General features: G+C 49.8%; 1 protein-coding gene across 1 annotated transcript in view; it reads right to left on the bottom strand.

Moving 5' to 3' along the window:
• Window positions 1-251: 251 nt before the first annotated feature.
• Window positions 252-25162, bottom strand: part of Armc9 (armadillo repeat containing 9) — a 126482-nt gene continuing 101571 nt past the window's right edge. Inside the window, exons 21-25 of the mRNA XM_032901528.1 lie at window positions 23743-23858; window positions 18533-18669; window positions 13666-13789; window positions 1499-1670; window positions 252-389 (exon numbers count right to left, since the gene is read on the bottom strand). Of these exons, the coding sequence (XP_032757419.1) occupies window positions 342-389; window positions 1499-1670; window positions 13666-13789; window positions 18533-18669; window positions 23743-23858 (597 nt within the window). The 3' untranslated portion in view covers window positions 252-341. The remainder of the gene's footprint in view (window positions 390-1498; window positions 1671-13665; window positions 13790-18532; window positions 18670-23742; window positions 23859-25162) is intronic.

Genomic DNA, 25162 nt, shown 5'->3' with positions numbered 1-25162 from the left:
ACTGTTCTCCCTGGGGTGGCTTTGTGTCTAGCCTGGAATCTATGAAGGACAGGGAAGCTTGAGTCCAGAATTTGCCACCCCCATCCAAAGCTACCCTGCTTTTCTCCTCTGGGTGCAAAGGGTGACAAGGGAACTCCTCTCACCAGGAGGGCAGTCCAGGCCTCTCCCAACCCTCTTGCCATGGCTCCGTCTGAGGAGATGGTGCCCAGATGGTGGGGCTTCGACTCCGGGGCAGCCTGCAGGATTCTCAGCTACCCAGGATCATGGAGACAAGTGTCTCTTCACATCCATCACCTGCAGCTGCTGGCTGGTGGAGAGGCGGAAGCTGATGGGTCCTCGGACTATAGCTTGGGAAGGAAGCCATCTTCATTTCCTGACAGACTGGCTGCCTGTAGGAGAGAAGCCAGAGCCACATGTCAGTGCCAAGTGGTTCCTGCACAGAACCCCTCTATCCCGTACAGTTCCTTCTTTCAATCTGCCCTTGTACAAACAGAATAATGAGAACTTTCCTCCCAGGTCCTGGCTCTATGGCCCGCCCAGGTCTTTCCTCACAGGAAGCAGGTTGCCTGGTCGGTTTGTTCAGTGTACCTCCTGGCAACAGCTCACTGTTTGCTGAGTTCACAGGACATATCAAATCCACCACTCAGGGACTCTGTACGCCCGGCTTGGGCTATAAGATGCTACTGGATGTAGAGAATGGCTAGCTACCAGCTATGGGGTATTGTTGTTTGGTTATTATTATCCGAGGCTCCCCAACCCTGTGTAGCCTGGAAACAGGGCTGGGTCGGAAGGCCTGACTGCTTTCCGCCCGGCTAGACTTTCTCATGGTCCCTTGGCGCTGTCTCTGAGTTTGGTAGGAAATAGCCTGACATGAACCTCCGCTTTACCATTCCCAGAGGGAATAGAGAAAGCCCATGGTGGATTGGCCATGGCCCATTACCTGGATAGAATGCCAGGGCCTGGCCAGGATGGGCAGAGACAAGAGGTGGCTGTACCCAGGCTGACGACTTGGTACTGTTTGACATCTTTGCTCAGGACTTTGTTCTCTTTGTTAGGAAAGCCCCTGGGAAAGATCCACCAGCTGGGGTAGAGGTCAGTCGATTGGCTGAGGCTAAAAGACGGTGAGGAAGATGGAGAGGCTGGGTTCGAGCAGAAGGTGGATCTCTGTTCTAGACCAATCTTACACTGTTGAGACCAGTCAGTTGGCCTTTGCAAGGCCCCCAGATTGTGGGGATCTTATTTCTAAGAGACAAGACCTTCAGGGCGTCACTCTGCCAGCTTATACATCAGCTGCTGGCCTAAGAGCAGTGAATAAACAGGAAAGGACAGGTCCCTGGGACAAAGGAAGCACTGGGAAGGGTGCTGGTTGTGTAGAGAAGGGAAATGTCCCTTTCCCATTTGCCTGGGCACTAACGGTTCATGGGTTCGAGTACAGGAACACAGAGCCTCTAAACACAAGCTTTCCCTGAAAGTCCCAGCAAGGTGCAGGCTGACTTACTGTGCAGGCCCTCGTGGAAGATGCTGGGGAAGCCGGGCGTCTGGCCTGCTGGGGGCCACTTGAGGAGAACTGAGGGGCCAGAGACAATGCTTTTGCCTTGAGTGGATTCTGCTCCACGGTCTCTGGAGTACTGGGTATCTGGGCCTTGCAGGTGAAGGCTGGTGTGAATTCCCTGGGAGAAAAACAAACCACACAATCTAGAATCACAGCTTTTTTGTTTTTGTATTATTTATTTATCTAGGTTTTTTTCCAAGACAGACTTCTCTGTGTAATATCCCTGGCTATCCTGAAACTTACTCTGGAGACTAGGCTGGCTTTGAACTCACAGAGGTCCTCCTGTCTCTGCCTCTAGAGTGCTGGGATTAAAGACATGTGCCACCACACCAGGCTTTATTTTTTTTTTATTTTTTAACATTTTTAGTATTTACATGGACACATGTGTGTCTGTTATATGCATACACGTGCCTGAGGGCAGGGGCATCTCCTGGATGCTGAAGTTACAATCAGTTGTAAATTGCCTAATGTGGGTGCTGGGAATTGAACTTGGGTCCCATGCAGGAACAATATGTTCCTAACTACTGAGCCATCTCTCCAACTCCTAGAGTCAGGATAGGACTTGCGAGAGGAGGGCAGCTACTGCCTCTGGGACCCCTGACAATGTGGTGGCCGTATCACAGGGGTAGAGAGAAATAATGAGGAAGAAGGGATAACTGAGGGATTAACAGGGTGGGGAAGAGGAAGAGGCCTGGGAGAATACTGACATTTGATTTTTTTGAGATAGGGTCTTACTATACAGCCCTAGCTGTCCTGGAACTCGCTGTGTAGACCAGGATGACGTGGAACGCATAGAGGTCCTCCTGGCTCTGCTTCTTCAGTACTGGGATTAAAGGTATGCACTACCATGCCCCACCAAAATTCTTATATTTATTTATCTTACAGCAGCGCACAGGATATAGAACACCATCTACCGTCTCCTCTACCATCCTGGGGGTAAAATCCAGGTCACCATGCCTGGCACACCTTTATCCATGTAGCCATCTCGCCAGCCCAGCGACTGCACCATCAGGGAGGTGTTGGAAGCAGAACCATGGCCTCCAAAGGGGTCTGGACCACACAATACTACACTGTTGTAGGAGTGTCCTGTCAGAGAGTGGGCCCTGGCAGCCCTAACAAGCTAGGCCTGGTCAGTTGTCCTTAGTAGGGCTATTAAAGGTAGGAGCAATAGTAAAAAGCAAAAAAAAAGATTTAGTCAGTTTGGTCACAGTAGGGGAACCAAAAGGATCAGTGGACACCCAAAACCCTGGGCCTGTCTCCAGGGTCCTGGTTTAGCTTTAAACAGAGGGCAAGTGGTTTGCATAGCTAATCAGTTCTGGTCAAGGAGTCCTGTCCATCACCGACCCATCAACCGTCAGCTCCGGTCTCTCCTGCAAGGCGGTCTGAAGGTCGTCAGAATCTCTTCCTGGGGGAGTACTAATTCCTTGGGGACCATTGTCTCAATAGTCTGGAAGGCACAAGTGTCTCTTAAAATATACTTTTAAAATGAGGCTGGAGAGAGGGGCGCGCGCGCGCGCGCACACACACACACACATATACACACACATTTGCACACACACATGCACACAAAATAAGTAGATACATGTGAGAAAATAAAGGCATCAGTGGCTGACAGCACAGCATGACTGGCTATCGTAATGGCTGCTTATTCTGAAGGGTTGGGAATGCCTGCCAGATGCCCGAGACGAAGTGGCTGTACTCAGCCCCACTGGGTCCCCACAGCCTTGTGGATAGAGTAAGGGCTGGTCCATCTAGACTCAGGAGTGCGTCCTTCCTGAGCTAGGAAGACAGGCATCCCCTAGAAACAGGTAAAGGTGAGAAGACAGTCTTCCAGGGCAAAAAGGTACACGGTGCTCTATGCTCCTACCCTTTGAAGGGTATAGCGTCAGACTTCTACCCAGAACAGGAAGGCAGACGTAGCCAGATTGTCAGGCTTCTCCCAGTGCAGAGATTTGCTTCCGTAGCACAAGGAAACTGATTTTAGGAGGGGTGGCCAGGAACGTCGTGCTGATATAGTGATGTTGAACCCTCAAACAATCCTGCAGCACAGGAGTTCCTTTTTAGCAGATGCAGACTGAGGGTCCAAAGTTCAGGAGCCTTCCTGAGCTCATCCGCAGGCAGTGACGCCAGGAGTGGAGAACAATCGCTTTCCAGCTGTCTTCCACTAATTCCTGTGGGCCCAGCCCAGGGTTTTCAGACAGCATTTTGGGGTCTAGGTTCCACTGTCTCCCAGGAATGGGCTGGGCCTGGGCTGAGCGCTCCCCGCCCATCTTGTCTTGCAGCCAGAAGTAGTGACACACGCACTTAAACTCTTTTCTCATCTTGAGAACCTGGTTCTCACTATTTGCAAAAAAAATGTCCATTTTCCCGTGTCTTAAAGTAGTGAAGCCCCAGGATCATCACTCAAGGTCACCATTAAAGGAGCTCACTCCACACCAGCTTACACAGAACACACAAACGGAAGGTGGCCAGTCTTCCCTAAGCGTGTGTCTTAGGGTGTGAGTCCAAAAGGTTTGTGTATCCAGTTGGCTTTGAGCTTGCTAATGGGGCCTCCTAAGCTACTATAGTGATGGTAAGAGGCTGTGGGACCCCCACTGCTATAGCAGTGAAGGGTAAGTTCCCTGTTGAGATGTGAAGGCCAGGACCATAGAAAGCAAGAGACATTCTTCCTAGAGAGGCGCAGGGCCTGTTCTGACCTTCTTGGGCTGGTGGCTGAGGAAGAATAGTTCTGTATCTGTAAAATGGTTAAACACAGGGACTGGAGAGGTGGCCCAGCGGTTAAGAGCACCTCTCGCAGCACCCACATCGGGAAGTTCGTAACTTCCTGTCACTCCAGTTCCATAGGGGTCTTGGGCATTTGAACTCTCATACACACACACACACACACATACACACACACACACACACACAAAATATTTATTATATATATATATATACACATATATATATACATGCATATATATAAAGGACTAAAAATAATAAAGATATCCAGGTGGCAGCATGTGCCTTTAGTCTCAACACCCAGGAGACAGGCACAGGCAGGTCTTTGTGAGTTTGAGGTCAGCCTGGTCTACATATGGAGTTCTAGGTCAACCAAGGCTACAATAGTGAGACCCTGTCTTTAGAAAATGTTTAAAGAACATTGAGGCTGCATTGTAGTCCCAGGTATAGGCATCCCATAAATGAGGGTTACAATTTTGGGAGTTTCTTAGGAGGAAATCATGGCCTTGTTTTTACCTCTATAACTGTCCACCTATATATCTTGAGACAGGATCTTGTCTATCTACCTACCTAATACTTATAGATTATATATATATACATATATATGTATATGAATGTATGTATATATATATATGTATATATATATATATATATATATATATATGAATGACTTTGGTATTTTGTCACTGGCACAATAATTTTTTAAAGAAGATTTATGTGTGAGTACACTGTAGCTGTCATCAGAACAGGGCATGGGATTCCATCATAGATGGTTGTGAGCCACCATGTGGTTGCTGGGAATTGAACTCAGGACCTCTGGAAGAGCAGTCAATGCTCTTCACCACTGAGCCATTTCTCCAGCCCCCACAACACCTAAGTTTTAAATGTGTAAGATACACATACATTTCCAGTGTGTGGATCACCTGAAGGTGTAGTTCCATCTCCCTTAGAGAAGGAATGACTGTGGAGCAGGCCAGAGTCACCCAAAGCAGGCCGGAGTCACCCAGGCCAACAAGACGGAAACAAGGAAAAATCACCCTTGTGAGTCACAGAAGTTCTCACGTGGCAGAAGCAGAGCTGGCGCTGTGCTCCTGGATCTGTCCTCAATCAAGTCTGGAGGCTGACTGGCCAGTCCAGGCTGTCCTCACACTGCCGAGGCTGGCCAGTATTGGCACTGTGAGGTCATGCAATTGGAGCCAGGGGTGAGCAGAAGTGATTGGCAGAAGACACGGAGAAAAGGGAGAAGGACTCAGACAGCAGAGTGCAGAGAGCTGTGCGCTCCCAGCAGGAAAGGGCACTGGCCTTCTGCAGGGGGATTCAGAGGAGATGGCTGTCTCTCCGTGTCAGATGGGCTTGAGGATAGGATTTGGGTGTCCCCCGGTGTAGTGGGATTAAAGCAGATACCCCTACTGAGTCGAACAAACTTCTCTGCTAGGACTTAGTAACTAATTGGTTGGGAGCCTGAATAACAGGGATAACCTTTCACTGGTCAAAGTTAAGGATGTGAGCAGGAAGCCTTTGGACTGAACTTGCACCCTCCCTGGATCTCCCGCAGGCCCCACCTCAGTCTTAACCCATCAAGCCCCCGCCGTCACAGGAGCCCACATCGTAAACCTCCCTCTCTACATACATATAATGTTGTCTTTTGGAAGAGCCTTGACTCACATGAGCCATAGGAACTCTGCTTAGCAGCTCATGACCCTTCCTGGGTCAGGGAGAGGGAATCCTCAGGCAGGAGCTCCCTCTGGCTGGCTCTCCCCACTAGCTGACTGAAATCCTGCCTGAGCATCAGGGAGGCAGCCCTTGGTAGCACCCAAGATTCCCCCCACCTTCTGCCAAGGTTCTCCAAGTCTTGATTGGTGCTGCCGGAGGAGGGCCTGTTGGCAAGGAGTTGTCCTCCACTCCTGCAGGGGCAGGGAAGGGCACTGCCAAAGGTACAGTGGGCAGTCCCAAAAGAAGTCCAGGAGGGCACTCACCCATGACTTTCAGAAAGTTATTAGTTACAGGAACACATTTGACGGATGTGTTCATTGGGAGGTGCCCCGAAGATAGGCAAGGATTTATTAGGGTACTGCTTTATGTCAGCTTATCAATGGGGACATTGTGCTGGCGAAGAAGAGCTGTACAGGACACCAGTGAGATCGCACCTCCACTTGGATCTGGAATGCTGACTCACCCCAGCAGCTCGGCACCCCTGCAGAGGATCCCATGTCCTCTCCTTAAGCAGGAAGGCATGAAGGAGGTTCTTAGGGGCTGCTCTCTGCTCACTAAGTTTGGTTGCTGCTACAAGACACCTCGTCCTGAGAATAATGAGACCTAGGCAATGGTGGGGAGAGGTGGGTAGCAGGAGAGAGGAAAGTACACTGGGTGAACTGATGGCTACCAACAGTCCACATGTGTGCACCAGATACTAGGCTCCCCTGTCCTGCTAGCCATGGCCACTGATTCCAAAGTGTCACTTTTAGCTGGATGTACTAAATAAGTACTGTATCTTGAGCTGCCACCTTATCTGGAGGGGCACATGAAGGAAGAAAAAAAAAGCATAAACATAAACTCTCTCCTCATATTTAAAAAGAACCTGCAGCAGTCGAGTATGGTGGTGCACGCCTTTAATCCTAGCACTCGGGAGGCAGAGGCACATGGATTTCTGTGAGCTCAAGGCCAGCCTGGTCTAGAGTAACAGGGCAGAAGGTGTCTCTTATCTGAAAGGCTTGGGGATAGAAGTATTTTGGGTTTAAGTTTAAAACATTTTGGAATATACACATTGGTATAATGAAATATCTTGTGAACAGGATCCAAGTCCTTTTTTCTGAGGTAGGGTCTCACTATGTAGACCAGGCTGACCTGGAACTCACAGATCCATCTGCTTCTGCTTCCCCAGTGCTAGGGTCAAGGATGTGCATCAATATGCCTGGCCGTGCAGGACCCAAGTCTCTCTCTCTCTCTTTATGTGTATGTGTGAGGGCCAGCGTGTGTGTGTGTGTGTGTGTGTGTGTGTGTGTGTGTGCATATATGTATGTATGCATGTATGTATGTATGTGCACCACATGTGTGCCTGTCTTCAGAGGCTGCTATAGTGCCTGGAGCTGGGGTTATAGGTGGCAGTGAACTGCTTGAGGTGGGTGCTGCAAACTAAAGCCAGGCCCTCTGCTAGAGCAGTAGGAAGTCCCCAGGAAGAAGCTGCACCTTTTACTGAACGTTCTACAAAGCTCATTGACAGCTCAGCATGTCAGTGGCTATGGAGAGGTTGGAGTGACACGGGTCTAACAGTTTCTCTTGGGCTCTTCAGCCCTGGAAATAGCCACTCCTTGCCCAATCCACATCTGATCTGACATCCTAGACAAATGGATACTACTTTTTGGTATGTATTGACCAAACTCTAGTCCCCACCCACCACAGGGCTGAGTCAGTGCACGGCATCTGAATCCTATAGCAGAGGCACCCTGTCCACTGTAACCAGCTCCTATTATGTTTCCATCAGTGTATTTGAAAAGTGCCTTGGTTTAGCACTTTCTTTGTTCTGTTACTATGAAAAGCACTGCCATACGTTATCCCGTTGGCACACTGAATTTGGCGTGGCCTTGGTCGGAGTTTCTAGACTACGGCTACTCATATTGGGGTCTGTAATAACAAACTATTCCCTTTGAGAGGAGCATTGTGGCTTGTGTTATAAACAGCAAATACTCTTAGTTACTGAGTCATCTCCCCAGTTTCCAGACCACAACTTATTACAAAATTTCATTTATGCCACCAGGCATGATGGCATATACCTATAATCCCCGCACCAGATGGGCAGAAACAGGCAGCTCTTTATGAGTTTAACGTCAGCCTGGTCTTCATAATGAGTTTCAGGTTAGCCAAAGCTAGTGAAACCCTGTCTCAAAAAAACAAAAAACAAAAGAATCATTGATATTTCATGTGTGCATTATGTAAATATATATAACATAATCTGAATGTAATTTTATAGTTTTTAAAGATGGGATCTTGCTAGGCCCAATGACAAATGCCTATAATCCCACCTCTGGGGGAGGGGGGGCTGGGAGAGGAGGGGAGCTGGGAACTTGAGGCTTGCTTGGAATAAACAACGAGACTCTGTCTCAAAGCAAAGAACTATACAAACAACAACAACAAAAGCAAAAACCCCAAACCCCAAAATATTGAGTATAGCTATGTAGTTCAAAGTAGCCTGGAACTTTCTTTGTATGTGCATGCACGTATGCTCACATGGTGTATGCGTTCACGAATGCATGCAGGTGCATGCCAGTTGGAGGATGAAAAGAGTATGTCTCCATACTGGGTCTCTCTGAACCTGGAGCTCACAGTTTTTGTTGCTGTTTTTGGCTACAATGGCTGGCGAACAAGCCCCAGCAATCCTGCCTTCTCCTCCCTCCTCCCTTCTCTCTCCTCCCCAGCACCGGGTTACCAGGTAGACACAGCCACATCTGCCTTTTACATGGGTGTTGGAGACCAAACTCAGGTCCCTATTGTTGTGCAGTGAATGCTCTGACCCTTTGAACTCTCTCCAGCCCCACGCCTGGCGCTCTTGGTCTTCCTGTCTCTATTTGCAAAGCATAAATGGTTACATCCTGCTTCAAATAGCACTTAAGAGTTTTTCTTTCAAATAAGCCAGATGTGGATGGTGTGCACATCTGTAATCCCAGCCCTTTGGAGACTGAGTCGCAATATCAAAGCCAGCCTAGTGAGAGCCAAGGCAGTCGTGGCTTCTGTAAGACCCCATCTCAAAAAAACTAAACAGAGGGCCAGGAGACGGCTTATCAGGGAAAGTGACTCTTATTTAAGAGTGACTGGAGTTTGACTCCCTGGGATCCACAGAAACATACATGTCAGGTGGTCACAGTGACCTACCTGTAACCAATCTCTGCACTTAGAGACAGAGCTGGAAACCCCTGAAGTGAACCAGCTGGCTAGACTATCTGAGACCCTGCACCAGCATAAAGTGGAAACCAAACAAGGAGCACACCTGATATCAACCTCATGCTCCACGGGGCAAACGCCACACAAGTATCGCTCCCACCACCGCCACCAAAAAAAAAAAAAAAAAAAAAAAAAAAAAAATCAAGTTCTACATAACCGTAAAGTCAGTTTTCCAGAGATTCAAATTCTGCAGCATTTTGGATTTCAGACTTTCAGGTTAGGGATGTTTAAGCTATATTAATATGTAAAACAATCATTTCCTGTCTGTATAAGAAAGGTTCTGGGCCCAAGATTAGATAGGAGCTTTGCATCTGCAGATTCCCCCCTCCCACTCAGCTATGGTTACTTTCTGGGATTCACCGGGCCACCTACAGATCATGTGTCAACACCATGTCAACCTGTGGTGGCAGGCCTGAAGTGATAGGAAAGCAAGAGGCATTCAAGGCGATCTTCCTGGGTGTGGTCAGTCGTGGGAAGCAGCAAGCATTCAATTCAAGGAACAAGCAAGCCTCCTCTGTTGAGACTCAGTGTTAATTGGAGTGACTGACACCTTGGCCCAGGGCATTTTTGTTTTTTAACAAACTGTAAGAACGATCTTTTATGGGGGGGAGATTCATCAATCCTTCTTGGCCACCGCCTTCCTCATAGCTGCCAGCATGTCGCTCAGCTCCTCCCACTTTCTCATTGTGTGGATGTGTGTGCCCACCCTGTCCTTGGACACTTTGAGCAACTCCACGGCGTACCATATCGTGTCCCGCATGAACTTGGTGTGCTTGGAGAGGCCTGCCGCCACACAGGCTGTGTCTCGGCTTGCTGACGCTTGTGGCCTTTGAGACCCACAGCCATGGGGTATCGCAGGGCCATGGCCACTGCTTTCCGATGGCGACTGGACAGGGCCAGTGCATTCTTATTCTGTCTTTTAAAACATTTCATTTCATTTCTTCATTTCTTCCTTTTGCATGTATGTAGTTGTGACTGTGGTCCATGTGTGGAGGTGAATGATGTATGGGAATCAGTTCACTCCACCCTGTGGCTCTTGGGGATCAAACTCAGGTTTGGTAGCTGGTGCCTAGACCCAGGGACCCATCTTACTGGTTTTGAAGACTGGAACAGGTTCTTGCTATGTAGCCCAGGCTGGCCTTTAACTTACAGCCTGGTGCAATAAATGTATTTTAAAGTCATCAATGTTTCTCCAGTGACTTAAAGCTAGGATTTGAAGGAGCTTGTAGAAAGAAGGGCCTGGTGGGATGGCTCAGCAGGGAAAGGGGCTTGCTGCTCAAGATTGGTGACCTGAGTTCAATCCCCAGGAAGTACATGATGGTAGGAGGCAAGAACCAATTCTGCAAAAGTTGTCCATTGACTTTCATACATGTACCATGACACACATCCCACCCCCATGTTAGGACGTATACAAACAAATTTTTTTTTTTTTTTTTTTTTTTTAGAAAAGTGGAGGTTTTTCTACAGAAGAGGAAGGGACAGTGAGCTTTAAACTTTATGTCTAGCTTCCCCAGAAGCAATACGATAACAGGCCTAGGTCTTGGAAGGTACTGGAAAGGAGCCTGTCTGGCACCTGTGTCCAAATGCTTCTGGGGCATCTGGGCCAGTGGAGCATCACCAACATCCGGTGTCTCCAGGGCTGTGGCTTCCTGGACACCCCACTGTCCCTATGCCAAAGACAGAGTCTTTGCTTTCTCTGTCTCCTATGTACTCATCCAAAGTGCCTTCTGACTGCCAGGAATGGGGACCCAAGCAGCCACCCATCTAAGCTATCTCTGAGGATGGTGGCAGTCAGCTGTGGCCATCTGACAGCACAGCTGGCCCCCTGACTGCGGGAAGCCCAAACCCTGTGGTCAAAGGTGTGACCTGTCTTTGTGGTCAGGTAGGAGGGAAGGGTACTTTGCTGAGGTCCACAAGGGGCCTGAGCTGAGAAGATAGGCCAGCAAAGAAGAGGTTAGGAGTCAAACATTCCCCGAATGGTCGGCGGGGCGGGGGGATGGGACAGTGTTCACTTCCCTCTTTCCACCGTATCTTCTCATGGAACCCCCCACATTTAGAAAGAGCTGAATTCTGTGATGCAAGATAAGGGCAACTCCACAGGGTACCTGTGCCCAGTCGAAGCTTGGAGGGCCAGCTAGGTGTAGTGAGGGGCGTTTCCAGGGGAGCTTTGTGGAGCCCTGCCACTGTGAGAATGGCTATTTTAGGGTGAAGGGCCGTCTTCAGTGGTGAGCTTCGGAAATTAGTTCAACATTTACAGGAAGAAAGAGGCCCCAGCACCGGAAGAGCAGACTTGGCTTAGCTGCACGGCAGGAGAGGACCCATCTGGTGTGTGAGCAAGGAGGTCAAGTGAGAAGACTGTAGCTCTCCCCAAGTTCCTTAATATTTTGATCCTACCCAAGCCAAGGAGCCCTGAGCTGGTGGACAAGCTCCCCTTTAGTAGCTCTGAGAGTGGGCAGGAGGGCCGTGGTAGACTGGCCAGAGAGGTAGAGCTGTGCACTGCGGACACCACGGGGGGTGGGGGGACTTCTGTTCACTCTAGAAACCATTGTGAGGTGGGGGGTTCCTGCAGACACTGGGGGGTGCTTACAGTAGGTGTGGATGGCAGCACCTCCCAGTCTATTAGAAAGGCTCATGAGGCCCCTGCCTCATTCCTCCAATGGAGTTTGAGGGCACAGACTTGCTCAACACACTCTAGCTTTATTTCAGTGCTAGAGACTGAGTGTTCCCTCTTGAGGTTGCTCTGTCTTCAGGGTATGTGTCCTCAGGAGGCCTGGAGGACAGGGAAGAGACAAGGTAGGCTCCTCCCCGAGGTTTCCTCAGGTCTGAAGTGGCTGGGGAGACCTTCAGAGGGGTGCTTTAAGGTTGTGAAAGACAGTAGCAATTTGCTGAGGACCTGCATGTTCCCCAGGGAAAGAGGAAAGAAACCACTTCTTTGGTCTTTTACCAGGTCTAGCTTCTGTCTGTGACCCCTGACCTTATGCCTGAGCCATTGGCTAACATCATCTTTGATCTCTCTCCTGTCCGCCCATCTCACTTGTAAGAGTTAAGAGCATGCTGCACCCTGAACACTCCCAGCGGCTTTCCTTTCCTTCCTTTCTCCCTCCCTCCCTCTTTCCTTCTCTCCCTCCCTCCCCCCCACTGCCCTCCCCTCCCTTTTTCGTGACAAAGTCTTGTTATGTAGCCCAGGCTGGCTTCATACCCTTGATACTCCTGCCTCAGCTTCCCGTGGGCTCGAATTACAGGTGTTCACCATCACTTCTTAGCAATTCTTAAAGCTATGTCCTCAGTGGTAGGTGGATTTCTGTGGGTTTGAGTCCTAGGCCAGCCAAGGCTACATAGTTAAGAGCCTGTCCCCAAAACCAAACCAATCCAAACCCAAACCCAATCCCAATCCCAAATCCAAACCAAAACCAACAGCAGGAACATCTTTTTCTAGGCTGACAATGATGGTTCTCAGGTAGGAGGTTCTTACTGTCCTTGGCTCTGACACACTGGTGGGTCACCAGGTATTCCTACTGGATATATTTATCATGTGTCGGACCCCAGAAAAGCTTCTTTCACTTCCGTTGGCACACAGGAGTGCTGTATATATTGGCCAGGCAGTGGTGGCTCTGACCTTTAATCCTAGCACTTTGGAGGCACAGGCAGGTGGATCTCTGTAAGTTTGAGGCCAGCCTGGTCTACAGAATGAGTGCTGGGACAGTCAGAGCTACACAGAGAAATCCTGTCTCTAAGAACATGAAGAAGAAGAAGAAGAAGAAGAAGAAGAAGAAGAAGAAGAAGAAGGAGGAGGAGAGAGAGAGGAGAGAGAGGAGGAGGGGGAGGAGGGGGGGGAGGGGGGGGAGGGGGGGGGGGGGGAGGGGGGGGGGGGGGGAGGAGGAGGGGGGGAGGGGGGGGGGAGGGGGGGGGGGGGGGGGAGGGGGGGGGGGAGGAGGGGGGGGAGGAGGAGGAGGAGGGGGAGGGGAGGGGGAGAGGGAGAGGAGGAGGAGGAGGGGGGGGAGGGGGGGGAAAGGGGGAGGGAGGAGGGGGAGAGGGGGGAGGAGGGGAGGGGGAGGAGGAGGGAGGGGAGGAGGGGGAGGGAGGAGGGGGAAGAGAGGGAGGGGGGAGGGAGGGGGAGGAGGAGGAAGGGAGGAGGAGGAGGTGGGGGGGGGGGGGGGGGGAGGGAGGGGGGGGGGGGGGGAGGGGGGGGGGGGGGGGGGGGGAGGGGGGGGGAGGAGGGGGAGGAGGAGGAGGAGAGAGGAGGGGAGGAGGAGGAGGGGGGGGGAGGAGGGGGAGGAGGAAGAAGAAGAAGAAGAAGAAGAAGAAGAAGAAGAAGAAGAAGAAGAAGAAGAAGAAGAAGAAGAAGAAGAAGAAGAAGAAGAAGAAGAAGAAGAAGAAAAGAAAAGATACTGTATATGTAGCCCGTGGGGGTTGATCTGGGGACCTGATGGGTAGGATGAATACTCGTGACATCTTACCTGGTGGTGTGTCCACTGCTTGGGTCCTGGATCACCTCCCTTGGCCAACTGAGGGCTGCTGTGGGGATCAAGTGAGACTCCTGGTGTCCAGCTGGTAGCCACTCTCTTGGCTTGTGATCCGTAACTGCTGAGGAGAAGACAGAGCCCAGTACACACCTGCCCTGGAGCCTCCAAGGATGGCTTTCCTGGGCTACACAGCCGAGGCAGGTGCAACCCCAGGCCGGTGCATGCTGGCTCCCGGGGCCTGGTCGCCATGGACCTGGGTTTACTAACCCTGCTGCTTGGGGTCTTGCAGGCAGGGGGCACAGCGTGGGAATTGTTGTCCCCTTCCTATGTATCCTCCAGTCTCCTCTCTGCCTCTGGGGAAGCCGGTAGTCATAGACTGTTTCTCTAGGCTCTATACAAAGCTGGGAGAGTATGTGTGAGGGTGTGTTTGTCTGCCATAAACAAATACAACCATGTCTCCTGGACTTGGAGTTGCTAGATCTGGCGGCTTTAGATATAGAAATTTAGAAATGGAGCAGGATACTCAGGCGCCTGAGGAGATACTGTCAGGCTGAGGTCTCAGTGTGCTCACAGGGCTAGCAAGTGGTCATGGCCACATTCAGGCTGCCACGCATCTCAACGCTACGCTGAGCTTCTGTGGAGGCCTGGAGATGAGCTCATGGTTGTCTGTGTCAAAGTCATTTATCCATTCTCTGGCCTGGTTACTGTCAGGGTACACTTCTGGCCAGGTTACTGTCAGGGTGTGTGGATTTGTTTCTTTCTAGTCTAGCTTTTTTTCAGCTGCTCCAGATTCTTCCTAGTTTCCACACAGAAAACCTCTGTCCCCACCCTGATGTATAACTAGTCAGAGAGTCTCTCTCCCTCTCCCTCCCCCCCCCCTCTCTCTCTCTCTCTCTCCCATGACAGGGTTTGTCTGTGTAGCCCTGGCTGTTCTGGAACTTGTTCTGTAGCCCAGGTTGGCCTACATAGATCCACCTGCTCTGCCTCCCAGTGTTGGGATTAAAGGTGTGCACCAGCACCTAGTCGATCTTTTTAATTTTTAAATTTTCTCTTCTTCATTCCTATTAAATATAAAGACAGAGAAAAAAACATATTCTATATTAAATATAAAGGAACCTGCCTTGTATTTCCCCTCAAATTCAGAGCAGGAGGCTTTTTACTGACCTAAACAAGAAATACCTTTCTGAGGGGTTGGTAGAGAACTTGCCTAGCAAGTGCAGGGCCCTGGGTTTAGTCCTCAGCCCCCCTCCCCCCAAAATCCATTTCCAATATGGCACCTAAAATGTAATTTGGTTTTAGTCTATCTGGGCCTAGAATTTTCTGCTTCTGACTCTTCGAGAGACCACAGCTGGGCGTGTCCCTGTTCTCTCATCAGTGTGCTGGAACGGGGTTCAGGGGGACAAAGGCTTGGCACACTGAGTAAATCTGAGTGGCCACACACATTCAGGTGCTGACCCTGCACCTCCACTCAGTTTTCCAAGGCCACCACGAGGGCAGGAAAGACCTTCAGGACCCGGGCTTCCTGGGGTCAGGGTACACGAACAGCATGACGGCAGGAGAACAACAGTGGTAAGCCCACAGGCTGAGGCTCTCGGTCCACCCTTCCTGTGATGGTCGATCTTCGTTGTTCATTATTTTTTATTTTGTCCTTTGTTTTTGTAGGTATATGTGTGTGCTTGTGTGTGTATGTCTGGGTACCACGTGCACTCAGGAGGCTTCATAGGTCTGAAGAGGGCATCTGATTCCCTGGAACTGGACTTTATGGGGGGGTTGTGAGCCACCCTGTGAGTGCTGGGAATCTAAGCCAGTCCAGTCCAGTCCGGGTTTTTTTTTTTTTTTTTTTTTTTAAGGCAGGGATTGAAATATGTTCTTGAAGGCCTGGAACTCACTATGTAGACCAGGCTGACCTCGAACTTAAGACATCTGCCTGCCTCTGCCTCCTGAGTGCTGAGATCGAAGGTGTGCATCACCATTGCCTGGCTCTGACGGTTAGTTTTAAATACTAATTGGACAGTCTACAATCATGTGGGAAGGGAGTCCCAGTATGGGTGTCTAGATCAGGTTGGCCTGTGGGCATGCCTGTGGTGAATCCCTGACTAACAGAAGACTCTGCCACTCTGGGAGGAAGCACTGCCTGGCCAGGGTATCCTGGATCGTACTAGAAAATAACCTGGACATTCCCACGTATGTGTGCTGACTGCTCCCTGCTCTTGCCTGTGGGTGGGGTAGGACTGGCTGCTTCCAGTTCCTGCTTCCTTGACTCTTCTACGATGATGGTTTGTAATCGGAAACAGTGAGCCAAGTAAACCCCTTTTCTCGTAAGTTGCTTTTGCCAAGGTATTTTATTGCAACAGCTATGGTAGCCCACCTCTCTCGCCGCTTCCCCATCCCACACTACACTGTGGACTCTGAGATCTCACCTAAGTAAAAGGCGCCCATGGACAGAGCCAGCATCTGGGAGGAACGGACTCTATGGGTGCACATCGGCAGTTCCTGGAACAGATGGACAGATGTACCTCCTCTGTGACAGGTCCATTCCCGACAGTGCTGGCTGGGCACCTGAACCCCACATCTGCTCACCTGTGTGACTTTTTTCTTTTTTAAGGTAAGATCCTCAGGATGTAGCCTCAGCTGGACCTGATATTCATTCGTTATGTGGGCCAGTCTGTCAGGAAGTAGCCTCAGCTGGACCTGATATTCATTGGTTATGTGGGCCAGTCCGGCCTTGACTACTTCTCAGAGGCGTCCCACTTCTGTCATCCTACTAGGTGACAAGGGTGTGCCACCCTACTAGGTGGGCTAACCAGTGTGCTTGACACTCACATTATGTCTTGGTAGCTGGGGAAAGGCTTTACTCAGGATAATTAGTGTCCAGTGGGAAGAAACGAAGCAATGGACAAGATGGGGCTGGGAGAGCTTTTGCCATCAGTCCCTCAGGCCCAGGTTGATGAGAGCAGCAAGATACAGGGCAGCAGGCCAACCGATGGATTGGCATTAGTGTACTCAGGGACGGGTGACTGCGGACAGGCTAGGCTGAAGGGTGATAGAGAAAGGTGGAGTCTACACCCGAAAAGAACAAATGTCCCAGGGAAGCAGCCCAGAGGCCCCGCTGCAGATGACAGTGGAGATGAAGCCCACAGGGGAGCGGGAGCCAGTGAGGAGCCTGGGATCCCACGCTGGCTGAGTGAGTAGGGACCAGGTAAGGAGCTGACACTTGGAACACTGTCCTAGCCCTTGGAGCAGGTTGAGGTTTGGCATCTGTCCAGGGGCTAGGACCAGGCGCTGGGGATGTGGCACTTGGCTGGCATGTACAAGGACCTCAAAAAAAGTACAGGGAAGGTGACCCTCATCCTTTGGATCAGCAGAACCAGCAGACATCACTGGTTGGCCAAGCTAATACCTCATGGTGAAGGCATACTTAGTGGGATTTACAACTGCAAACACAGGCCAAATAACCAACGAAAAATGACTTGGCAAGAGCTCTGAAGCTCCCCATAACTAAAAGGCCCCTGGAGTGTCCCTCTCCCCCAAGTCACAGGACCCTTCCTACCTGGTGCCTCAGAATCTGGGCATGGGAGCCTTTGACTTGAACCACCCCTGAGCTGATGTTTCTCTTCCTGAGATCTGATCTGCTATTTTGTGGCTTTTCCTATTTGAGTGGAGATTAGAGTCTTATCTGGCTTGCTCACAATCCTTTCAATTTCCTCTTGAAAATTAAAAAAGAAATACTCTGTATATTTCTGCTTCAAAAATGCTTTTTCTCCTGTGGTAGCTAAAAAAATACTTTTATGCCCCAGCGGGTTCTGTTTAACTCACTGACTGGATGCTTCAAAGCACATTCTGACCTCAGGGCTGTTTGTGCCCGCTGCACATTCTAATGCCACATGGCTGAACTCTAGCATGAGCCTGAGACACTGAAACTTGGTGCAGGTCTGTATTGGGCGGGTTTAGCTAAGGTTAGGAATGTCCCCCGAGGGTTCATTTGGCAGTGTGGAGGAGGTGAGACCTGTGGGTCTACAGCAAGGTGATGAGGTCAATGAAGTGCCACCTCATAGAGGAGGGAGTTGATGTTGTTACTGTGGAAATCTCGTTAGTTCCCTCAAAAAGGAATTGCCATAAAAGCCCGACTCTCCCTGGCTTCTTGTTTTGCATGTACGTGGTGCCATTCACCATGCTGTGACACAACCAACGAGGACCTCACTAGTGGTTGAAGTAATGGGACCACTGGGTCTTCGATTTCCCGGTTCCTAAACTGTGAACTAAATAAAGTGCCCAGCCCCAGGGCCTGTGGAGACAGTTCTCTTGGCAAAGCGCATGGGGACTGAGTTTAGTCTCCAGCACCCACATAAAAACCAGGGCACAGCCGTGTCCACCTGCAATCCTAGTACCAGGGAGGTACAAACAGAATCTTCTCTGAGGCTTGCTGGCCTAGCTGAATCAATCAGTGGGCTCCAAGATCAGTGAGAGACCCTGTCTCAAAAAATAAGGTAGAGAATGATAAAGACACCTAATGTTGATCCCCAGCATACACAGAATAAAGCGCGGGCACTTTGTGATCAAGGCCAGTGGACTAAGCCAGAGAGCAAGCTGAGATCTCTACACTGAAGTCTTGTTTATCTTAAACCTAGCTTTGGGAGCTGCTAGATGTGAGCAGTAGACACATTGTTTCAATAGATCTGGAGGATGGCGGGACCCCAGATCTGGTAGTGTGGCTGGAGCTTGTGGACTTCTGGGATCCAGGACTGTGGCTGAGGCCAGAGGGCTTCCCAGGAGCTGGCATGCACCCGCGGCCCGCTGTTTCGTCACTTGGGTTTTTGAGCCCCGGAGCTCAGGACTGGCTCTGCACCCTCAGCGCTCTTACATGACGGGGGCGTGGCACGCCCAGCAACACCGCGTTTGCCCTCTTTGTAGTCATCTGGCTGAGCGACTGGTATGGGCCGAGGGCAACCGTTTCTGGCTTGTTGGGCATTCTGGGAAGAAATGAGATGGTCTCCTACCCTGCGGAAAAACAAAACAAAACACGAAAAAACAATAAATACAGATAAGTGGAAGGTATTTGATAGCTGACTCCTGGGTAGAATTACCAAGAGATGCAGGAAGTGTCTGCACCTAAGATTCTTTTGGGAAACGGACATTTGAAAACATCTTTTTGTTTGTTTGTTTAGTTTTGCCTTTTTAAGTTAAAAAAAGTTACATTCATTTATTTAATATGTGTGTGAGTGCACACCACAGCACACGTATGGAGGTCAGAAGGTCAGAGGACAACTTGGAGCAGTTGGTTCTCTCAATCATTTGAGGACCTGGTGATTAGATCACCAGAGTTGGCAGTGAGTGGCACCGTCACCTGCGAGCCATTTTTTATCTGCCTGCTGCTTTTTTTCTTTTCTTTTCTTTTCTTTCTTTCTTTTTTTTTTTTTTTTAAATAGGATCATGTAGCCCAGGCTGGCCTTGAATGCATGTAACTGAGGATGATCTTGAACTTCTGATCTTCCTGCCTGCCTCTCCCAAGGGCTGGGATGACAAGTAGAGCCACCATCCTGTTAAACCACCTTTTAAAAGAGCAGTGACAGAAGCCAGCAGGTCCTGTGAGGTGGCAGCTGGACCTCCAACCTGCTAGTCCTCTTGTAAATCCACAATACCACAAAGGGTTAGCGCATGTCTAACACATCAGTACATCTGAAGTGCTGTGGGTTGCACTGGGCCCCTGATGTTTCCATCAAACAAGACACAAACGTCTTCTCCAAGGAAGACGCCAACTGTGATATCCTATCATACCAGCCCTGAACAGAGGCAGGCAAGACTGAGGCAATTGAGTCCTTCTAACAATGAGTGATGCATGTTGCTGTGCTGGTCCCACGCTGGTAGAGATGGATGGCAGGTTCTGGTCCAGCCTTACCACACCATACTCACACTGGCAAGAGACAGGTCTGGGAGAGCTAGCTGTCTCTGAGACAGGCAAGCACTTGAGGCTCTGCGGGTCAGCCTGGACAGGTCTGAGGAAGGCTGTGCGTGTGTGCGTGCATGTGTGTGATGCATGTGCGTGCATGTGCCTGATGACAAGCCCGTGCTGGCCTAGGGCCAGGTCTGGGCAAATGTCTTTTGATAATTAGCAATTTCTTATGGCTCAACAGGATGACAAGGACATCTTGTCAGAGCAGGGGAGACTATGTGATGCTGGAGACGCACGGAGTTGGAGGTGGGCTTTGGGGCAGCCACCCAGCGTCTAGCTGTGCTGCGGTTTTCTGGGGGTCGAAAAGGGAAAAAAGCAGAGGGGTTGTAGGCCAAGGTAAAGAGGAACAAGATCTCTAGATTTGAGACCCACGGGAGACAGAGGGGCCAAAGAAATGATATTCTGTGTTAGAAGAATCCTCCTGTGGTCATGGTGGGTACGGGATGGCAAGAGGGAATATGGGAAGTCAGGAGAGAAAGGCCCAGAGGGTGAAGGCTGGGGCAATAGTGAAGGGTGGGGCGCTGGCCGGCCTGTTGCGGTGAGGGTGTGGGGGCGGGGGTGTTAATGTCAGTTCCTGAGGCACATCTACTCTGTGCAAGCTGGGCTGAGGTGCCAGCAGGATGTGGGATGGGGAGGGGGGGTGAAGACCTCAGATTGGGGCTCCAGACTCTGTCCAGAGCATAGTGTCTAGGAGGGAACGGGAATAATGGTAGAACAGGCCACTGTGGCAGGGATGGACGGGGATGGACAGCCACCGGGAGGAGGTTGGGTTAGGAACTGCGAGAGTTCAGTGGTCGAGTTAGGAATGGGAGTTAGGAATGGTTAAGTCATCCGTGATCCTGGAAGGCACTGGCTGAGCATGGCAGTGGAGGAAATCCAGGCTGGAGGAAGTAGCCAGAGGCTCTAAGTGGGACAAACAACACTCAAGTGTCCAGAGGCTAAAGAAGGAGGAGCTGGATGGGGAGGAGACAGTACAAGGGGCGTTAGGTGCAGAGATGGGGCAGAGGGCCTCCAGCATCCAGAAGGCTTAGTTAGGCCTGTTTGTGCAGGAGTCAGGTCTGGGAGGTACGGCCACAGCAAGGCTGAGAGAGGGTAGAGTTCTGTACGCACGTTTACCTCAGCCTTTCTGTTCTTGATGATAAAACCGGTTTGCCATGAAAGATTAGATAATACAAAGGTTGTATAGAATGGTCCCCGCCACAATACCCACAGGGGACTGCTTAACTGTGGTATCTTCTCGGTGGTTTTTAAAATGCAGATACGCAGCTGGGACTGTGGCTCCAGGCACTCACAAGGCCTGGGTTTGATCCCAGCACTGCCTTAACCGGGCACGCTGGTACTCTAATCCTAGCACTGGTGGAGGCAGAGAAGTGCCATCTCAGGTAATAGCAAGTTCCAGGCCAGCCTGAGCTGCAGGAGACCCTGTCTCATTGGTGGTGCATGTCTTTAAGCCGAGCCCTACGGCAGATCTCTGGGAGTTCAAGGTCAGTCTAGTCTACATAGAAGTCCCAGGCCAGCCAGGGCTGCACAGTGAGACTGTCTCCAAAAAACCACCACACCTAGCTTTTGTCCCAAGGAAGGGGTGGTGGTGAATATATACCAAAGAACCCGGGACCAACGGCCAGTAGGGCTCTACGCTGTGTGCACTTTACAGTCTGCTTTTCCATTCAGCTATGCACTGTCACATTGAAGATCTTCCCATGTCACTAGCTGTTCTTAATTCTGCTACACAGTTCCGATACTGTTTGTGCTGATTAGCATAACTTTGGAAGCCAGCCTTCTATATTCGGCGTGAAGATACTTTTTCATAATCAATGTCATAACTAATACCCCCGCACATACTGACCCAGAAAGCGCCAGCTTCTTGAATCTGTGAAACCCATATTCACTAAGTATCCCCAGGAGTGCTAAGACCCCGGGGTTTATCTGGAAGCAATGCAGGGTTACCAGGGGCTGGTGGCTGTGAATGGAGAATCAAATTCCCTCACTGTAAATCTAAGAAGCACAGAGGTAGGAATTCTGACCAGTCATTCATAGCCCTCAGGAGGCTGGAGGTTTCTGCATATTGTCACCTTCTTACCATGTCCCGCTGAGAGGATCTCTCCATGTATTTTCTTGCTACAGTGCTTCTGAGGGTAGGAATCACATCTCACTTACTTTTGGGTCCCCAAGACTGAGTTTATACCCCATTGGTCATAGAAATGAAAACAATGTTGAACTTGGAGATGATGGTACATACTTGTAATCCCATCATTGAGAGGGCTGAGTCAGGAAAATAGTGAGTTTGAGGGCAGCCTGAACTACAAAATGAGACTCTGTCTCAAAAGAAAAAAAAAAAAAGTCTACTGAATCTACCTGGCAGAGGGCCTGGGGGGTGGCCACTGTTTTATGGAAGGTGGACAATGGATTCAGCTTTTGGCTGGGCAGGTCCATCCTGGTCAAACACCTCCCAGATGTGATATCCAGCAGGGGGGCCAGCTGAGCCCACATGCTGAAAACGTATGTTCAAGGGTCTCTGCACAGAACGGGTCATCTGGTCCAGGAATGAATGGTGCCCTTTGGCACCATTTGTAAGAGTCACGGCCACTCTGATTAAAGTGTCCTTACACCAAGCTTGCCTTGCTGTGAAGCCAGGGTTTTAATTATTTTCTAAAAACTGGAAAGATTTGTTTTCTTCTTTCCCACGTCCAACAGCAATTTCCTAGTTCCTCTCCCTGCTTCCATCCCAAATGAATCATGTTTATGAACTAGGTGGCCTAATATCTCTCATGATTTTCAAGATCAAACAAAGAACCCTGCAGACGCAAGCGTAAGTTCCAGAACGGTTTACTGACGCAGTTCACGCTACTGTTAACTTATAGGCGTGGTAACATGGCTGTTCTTTTTAAAATATATTTCCTGCTAATCATTATAGCGTTTGCATATATTATGGGTCCAGTGTGACGTTTCAATGTCAGGGCACTGACTGCATTGGGCATCTGGCACAGCTGTCTGTAGGAGGTATACGCTGGGGTCTTATCTCTTCAGTGTGATTTTCTCTCAGTTTTCTGCAGGTTGAAAGTGTTGGTTGTGTGTGAGAAGGAATAGGACAGTATAGTAATTTGTGCATCAATAATTAAAAATAAAAACCTGATACAGAAGCACAAGGGACTAATCAAACAGACCTTAGAGCACTGATCCACGGTGGAGGACATGAGGTGTCACACAGCAGGTTCCAGATGTGTGCCAACACTTGGCAAGAGCCAGTGCTGGCCTTAGTGTTCCTGGTAGCTATGGCGTGGGTTCCCAAAGACCAGTATCTCAGTCCTATTGGCTGCTAAGTGCCTCCCTGTTTATCATAAAGTTACCACATAGTAAAATGGGAACTAATCCAATTGTCCAGTGATAGGAGCTGAGGAAAATGTGGCGTGGCTGTTAAAATGTGGTAAGGCCAGTACTTTCTGAGAGGGTAACTGGAGGCTTTCAGCCAGCTCTCTATGACCTCCTGTTCACACATGCCTGTTTGTAGTTGTCCCTAAACAGGAGAACACAGGTCATGAAGATCCCAGAAGGGACTCTTGACTGGCAGCTCAGCCCAGGTAAGCTGAATGACGTTTTATTTTTCTGTCAAGAGATAGAAGCCAAGCCACAAAGAATGAACAGCGCCTGGCTGCTTTCCCTAATTATTTTTTTCCTGTGCTGGGGATAGAACCCAGGGCTTCACGCATGCTCACCCAGAGCACATAGTTGCTATGAGAACCTCATCTAAAATAGAGCTGTGACGCTCCAATGCTGGCACTGGGCCTGGTGGTGCAGAGAGAGATAAGCCACCAGAATGAACGACACGGTAGGAGTGCAAACTGGGTGAACCCACCACTGCTCAGTAACTTTCCTTTGTAGTGACCCTGGCCACCATCAGTCTCTGCAGGTGGCCCGGGGATTTCAGTCACCCACTTTCTCCTAATAAGTGTGTATAGGAGAGGTGGGACTGACCTCAACTGTTTTTCCTCCAATAATCCTCAAGAGATAAACAATAAAGAGAGTGCTTTCCAGTGTGAATGCTTTATTATGCATGGTACACAGCAGTTAATCAAGACAAAGTTTAAGAAAACAGACTCCCGCCTCCTGTATCCCGAACTTACACTGGGCACCCTGTCCTGTGGCCACCAGGGGTGACTGGCCGACGAAGGGGCTCATCCCCACTCCACTGCACACTGGCCAGCCCTTTCCTCCGTGCCTTCCCAGTGTTGGTCATGATCTGGTGGAAAGAGGAAACAGGATTGAGACGGGGGTCCCTAAGAGCGCACCCGGAAGCAGAGGGGAGTAAGCTTCTGGGATAAGATGCTATTCAAGCCAGGCTCAAGGGCACCTTCTTCTTAGGACTTAGGAGGCAGAAAGATCAGAATTCAGTTACATAGCAAGTTAGAGGCCAGCCTGGGCTACATGAAACTCTGTCTAAAAACAAAACAAAGCCAGGTGGTGGCAGTGAAAGCCTTTAATCCCAGCACTTGGGAGGCAGAGGCAAGTGGATCTCTGAGTTCTGAGTTCAAGGCCAGCCTGGTTTACAGAGTGAGTTTCAGGACAGCCAGGTCTACCCAGAGAAACCCTGTCTGAAAAAACAAAACAAACACACAAAAACCCTCCAAACCAAATAACAGGGGTTGGGGATTTAGCTCAGTGGCAGAGCGCTTGCCTAGGAAGCGCAAGGCCCTGGGTTTGGTCCCCAGCTCCGGAAAAAAAAAAAAAGAAGAAAAAAACAAAAAAAAAAAAAAAAAAAAAAAAAAAACCAAATAACAACAAGAAACCACAAACAAACAAGTGGGGGGGTTGAGCTGGTGCAAGGGCACAGTTCAGATCCCCAGCACCTACACAAAAGCTGGGCAGACATGGTGTCTGCCTTATCATTTTAGCTTGGGAAGTACAGTTGGGGAAGCCTGGGGTAAACAGGATAAGTAGACAAGATAGATCCCAGAGCTCTAGGTCTGGTGAGAGTCCCTGCCTTAATGTGTTAGGTGGAGAGCAATAAAGGAAGACAAGTGATATGTGGTGTCAACCTGTGACCTCCACATGCACACACATACATATGAGTGTACACACACACACACACCATACCTAGTAATAATAAAGAAGACCAAATAATAAAGAAAAACAAAAAATGGGGGCACTTAAAGTAAGAGGGTCCATGCTTCAGGTTACTTGAGAACTCAAAAGTTATAAGGAGAGAGGAGTCTTTTCAATTTCATATATGATCACATGGAGCAGTAGAAAACTCAGAACGTCATGGGAAGAAGTAGAGTTGAGAACAGTAGCTGCTCTAAGCTTTGAAGAGGACTGGATTTTTGAAGGTGAGAAAGGAGAACAAAACAGGGCGCCTTGCAGCTGAGTTTGAGGTGCTTCTGGTCACTACTGAGCGGAGCTCGGCCTCCCAGTGTCCCCTACGGGGCTCAACTAATACATCATTATATTTGCTTTTCAGACGTTTGAAACTAGGACCCAGCGAGGCACCTGGCACTCAGAATGACCATTCATCCTATGTGACAGAGTTTCCCTCCTACCTGCTGG

The sequence above is a fragment of the Rattus rattus genome, chromosome 4 (assembly GCF_011064425.1).
Source record: "Rattus rattus isolate New Zealand chromosome 4, Rrattus_CSIRO_v1, whole genome shotgun sequence".
Lineage (NCBI taxonomy): Eukaryota > Metazoa > Chordata > Mammalia > Rodentia > Muridae > Rattus > Rattus rattus.
Note: the sequence above shows the minus strand (reverse complement) of the source record. Positions and strands in the feature narration are given on the sequence as shown.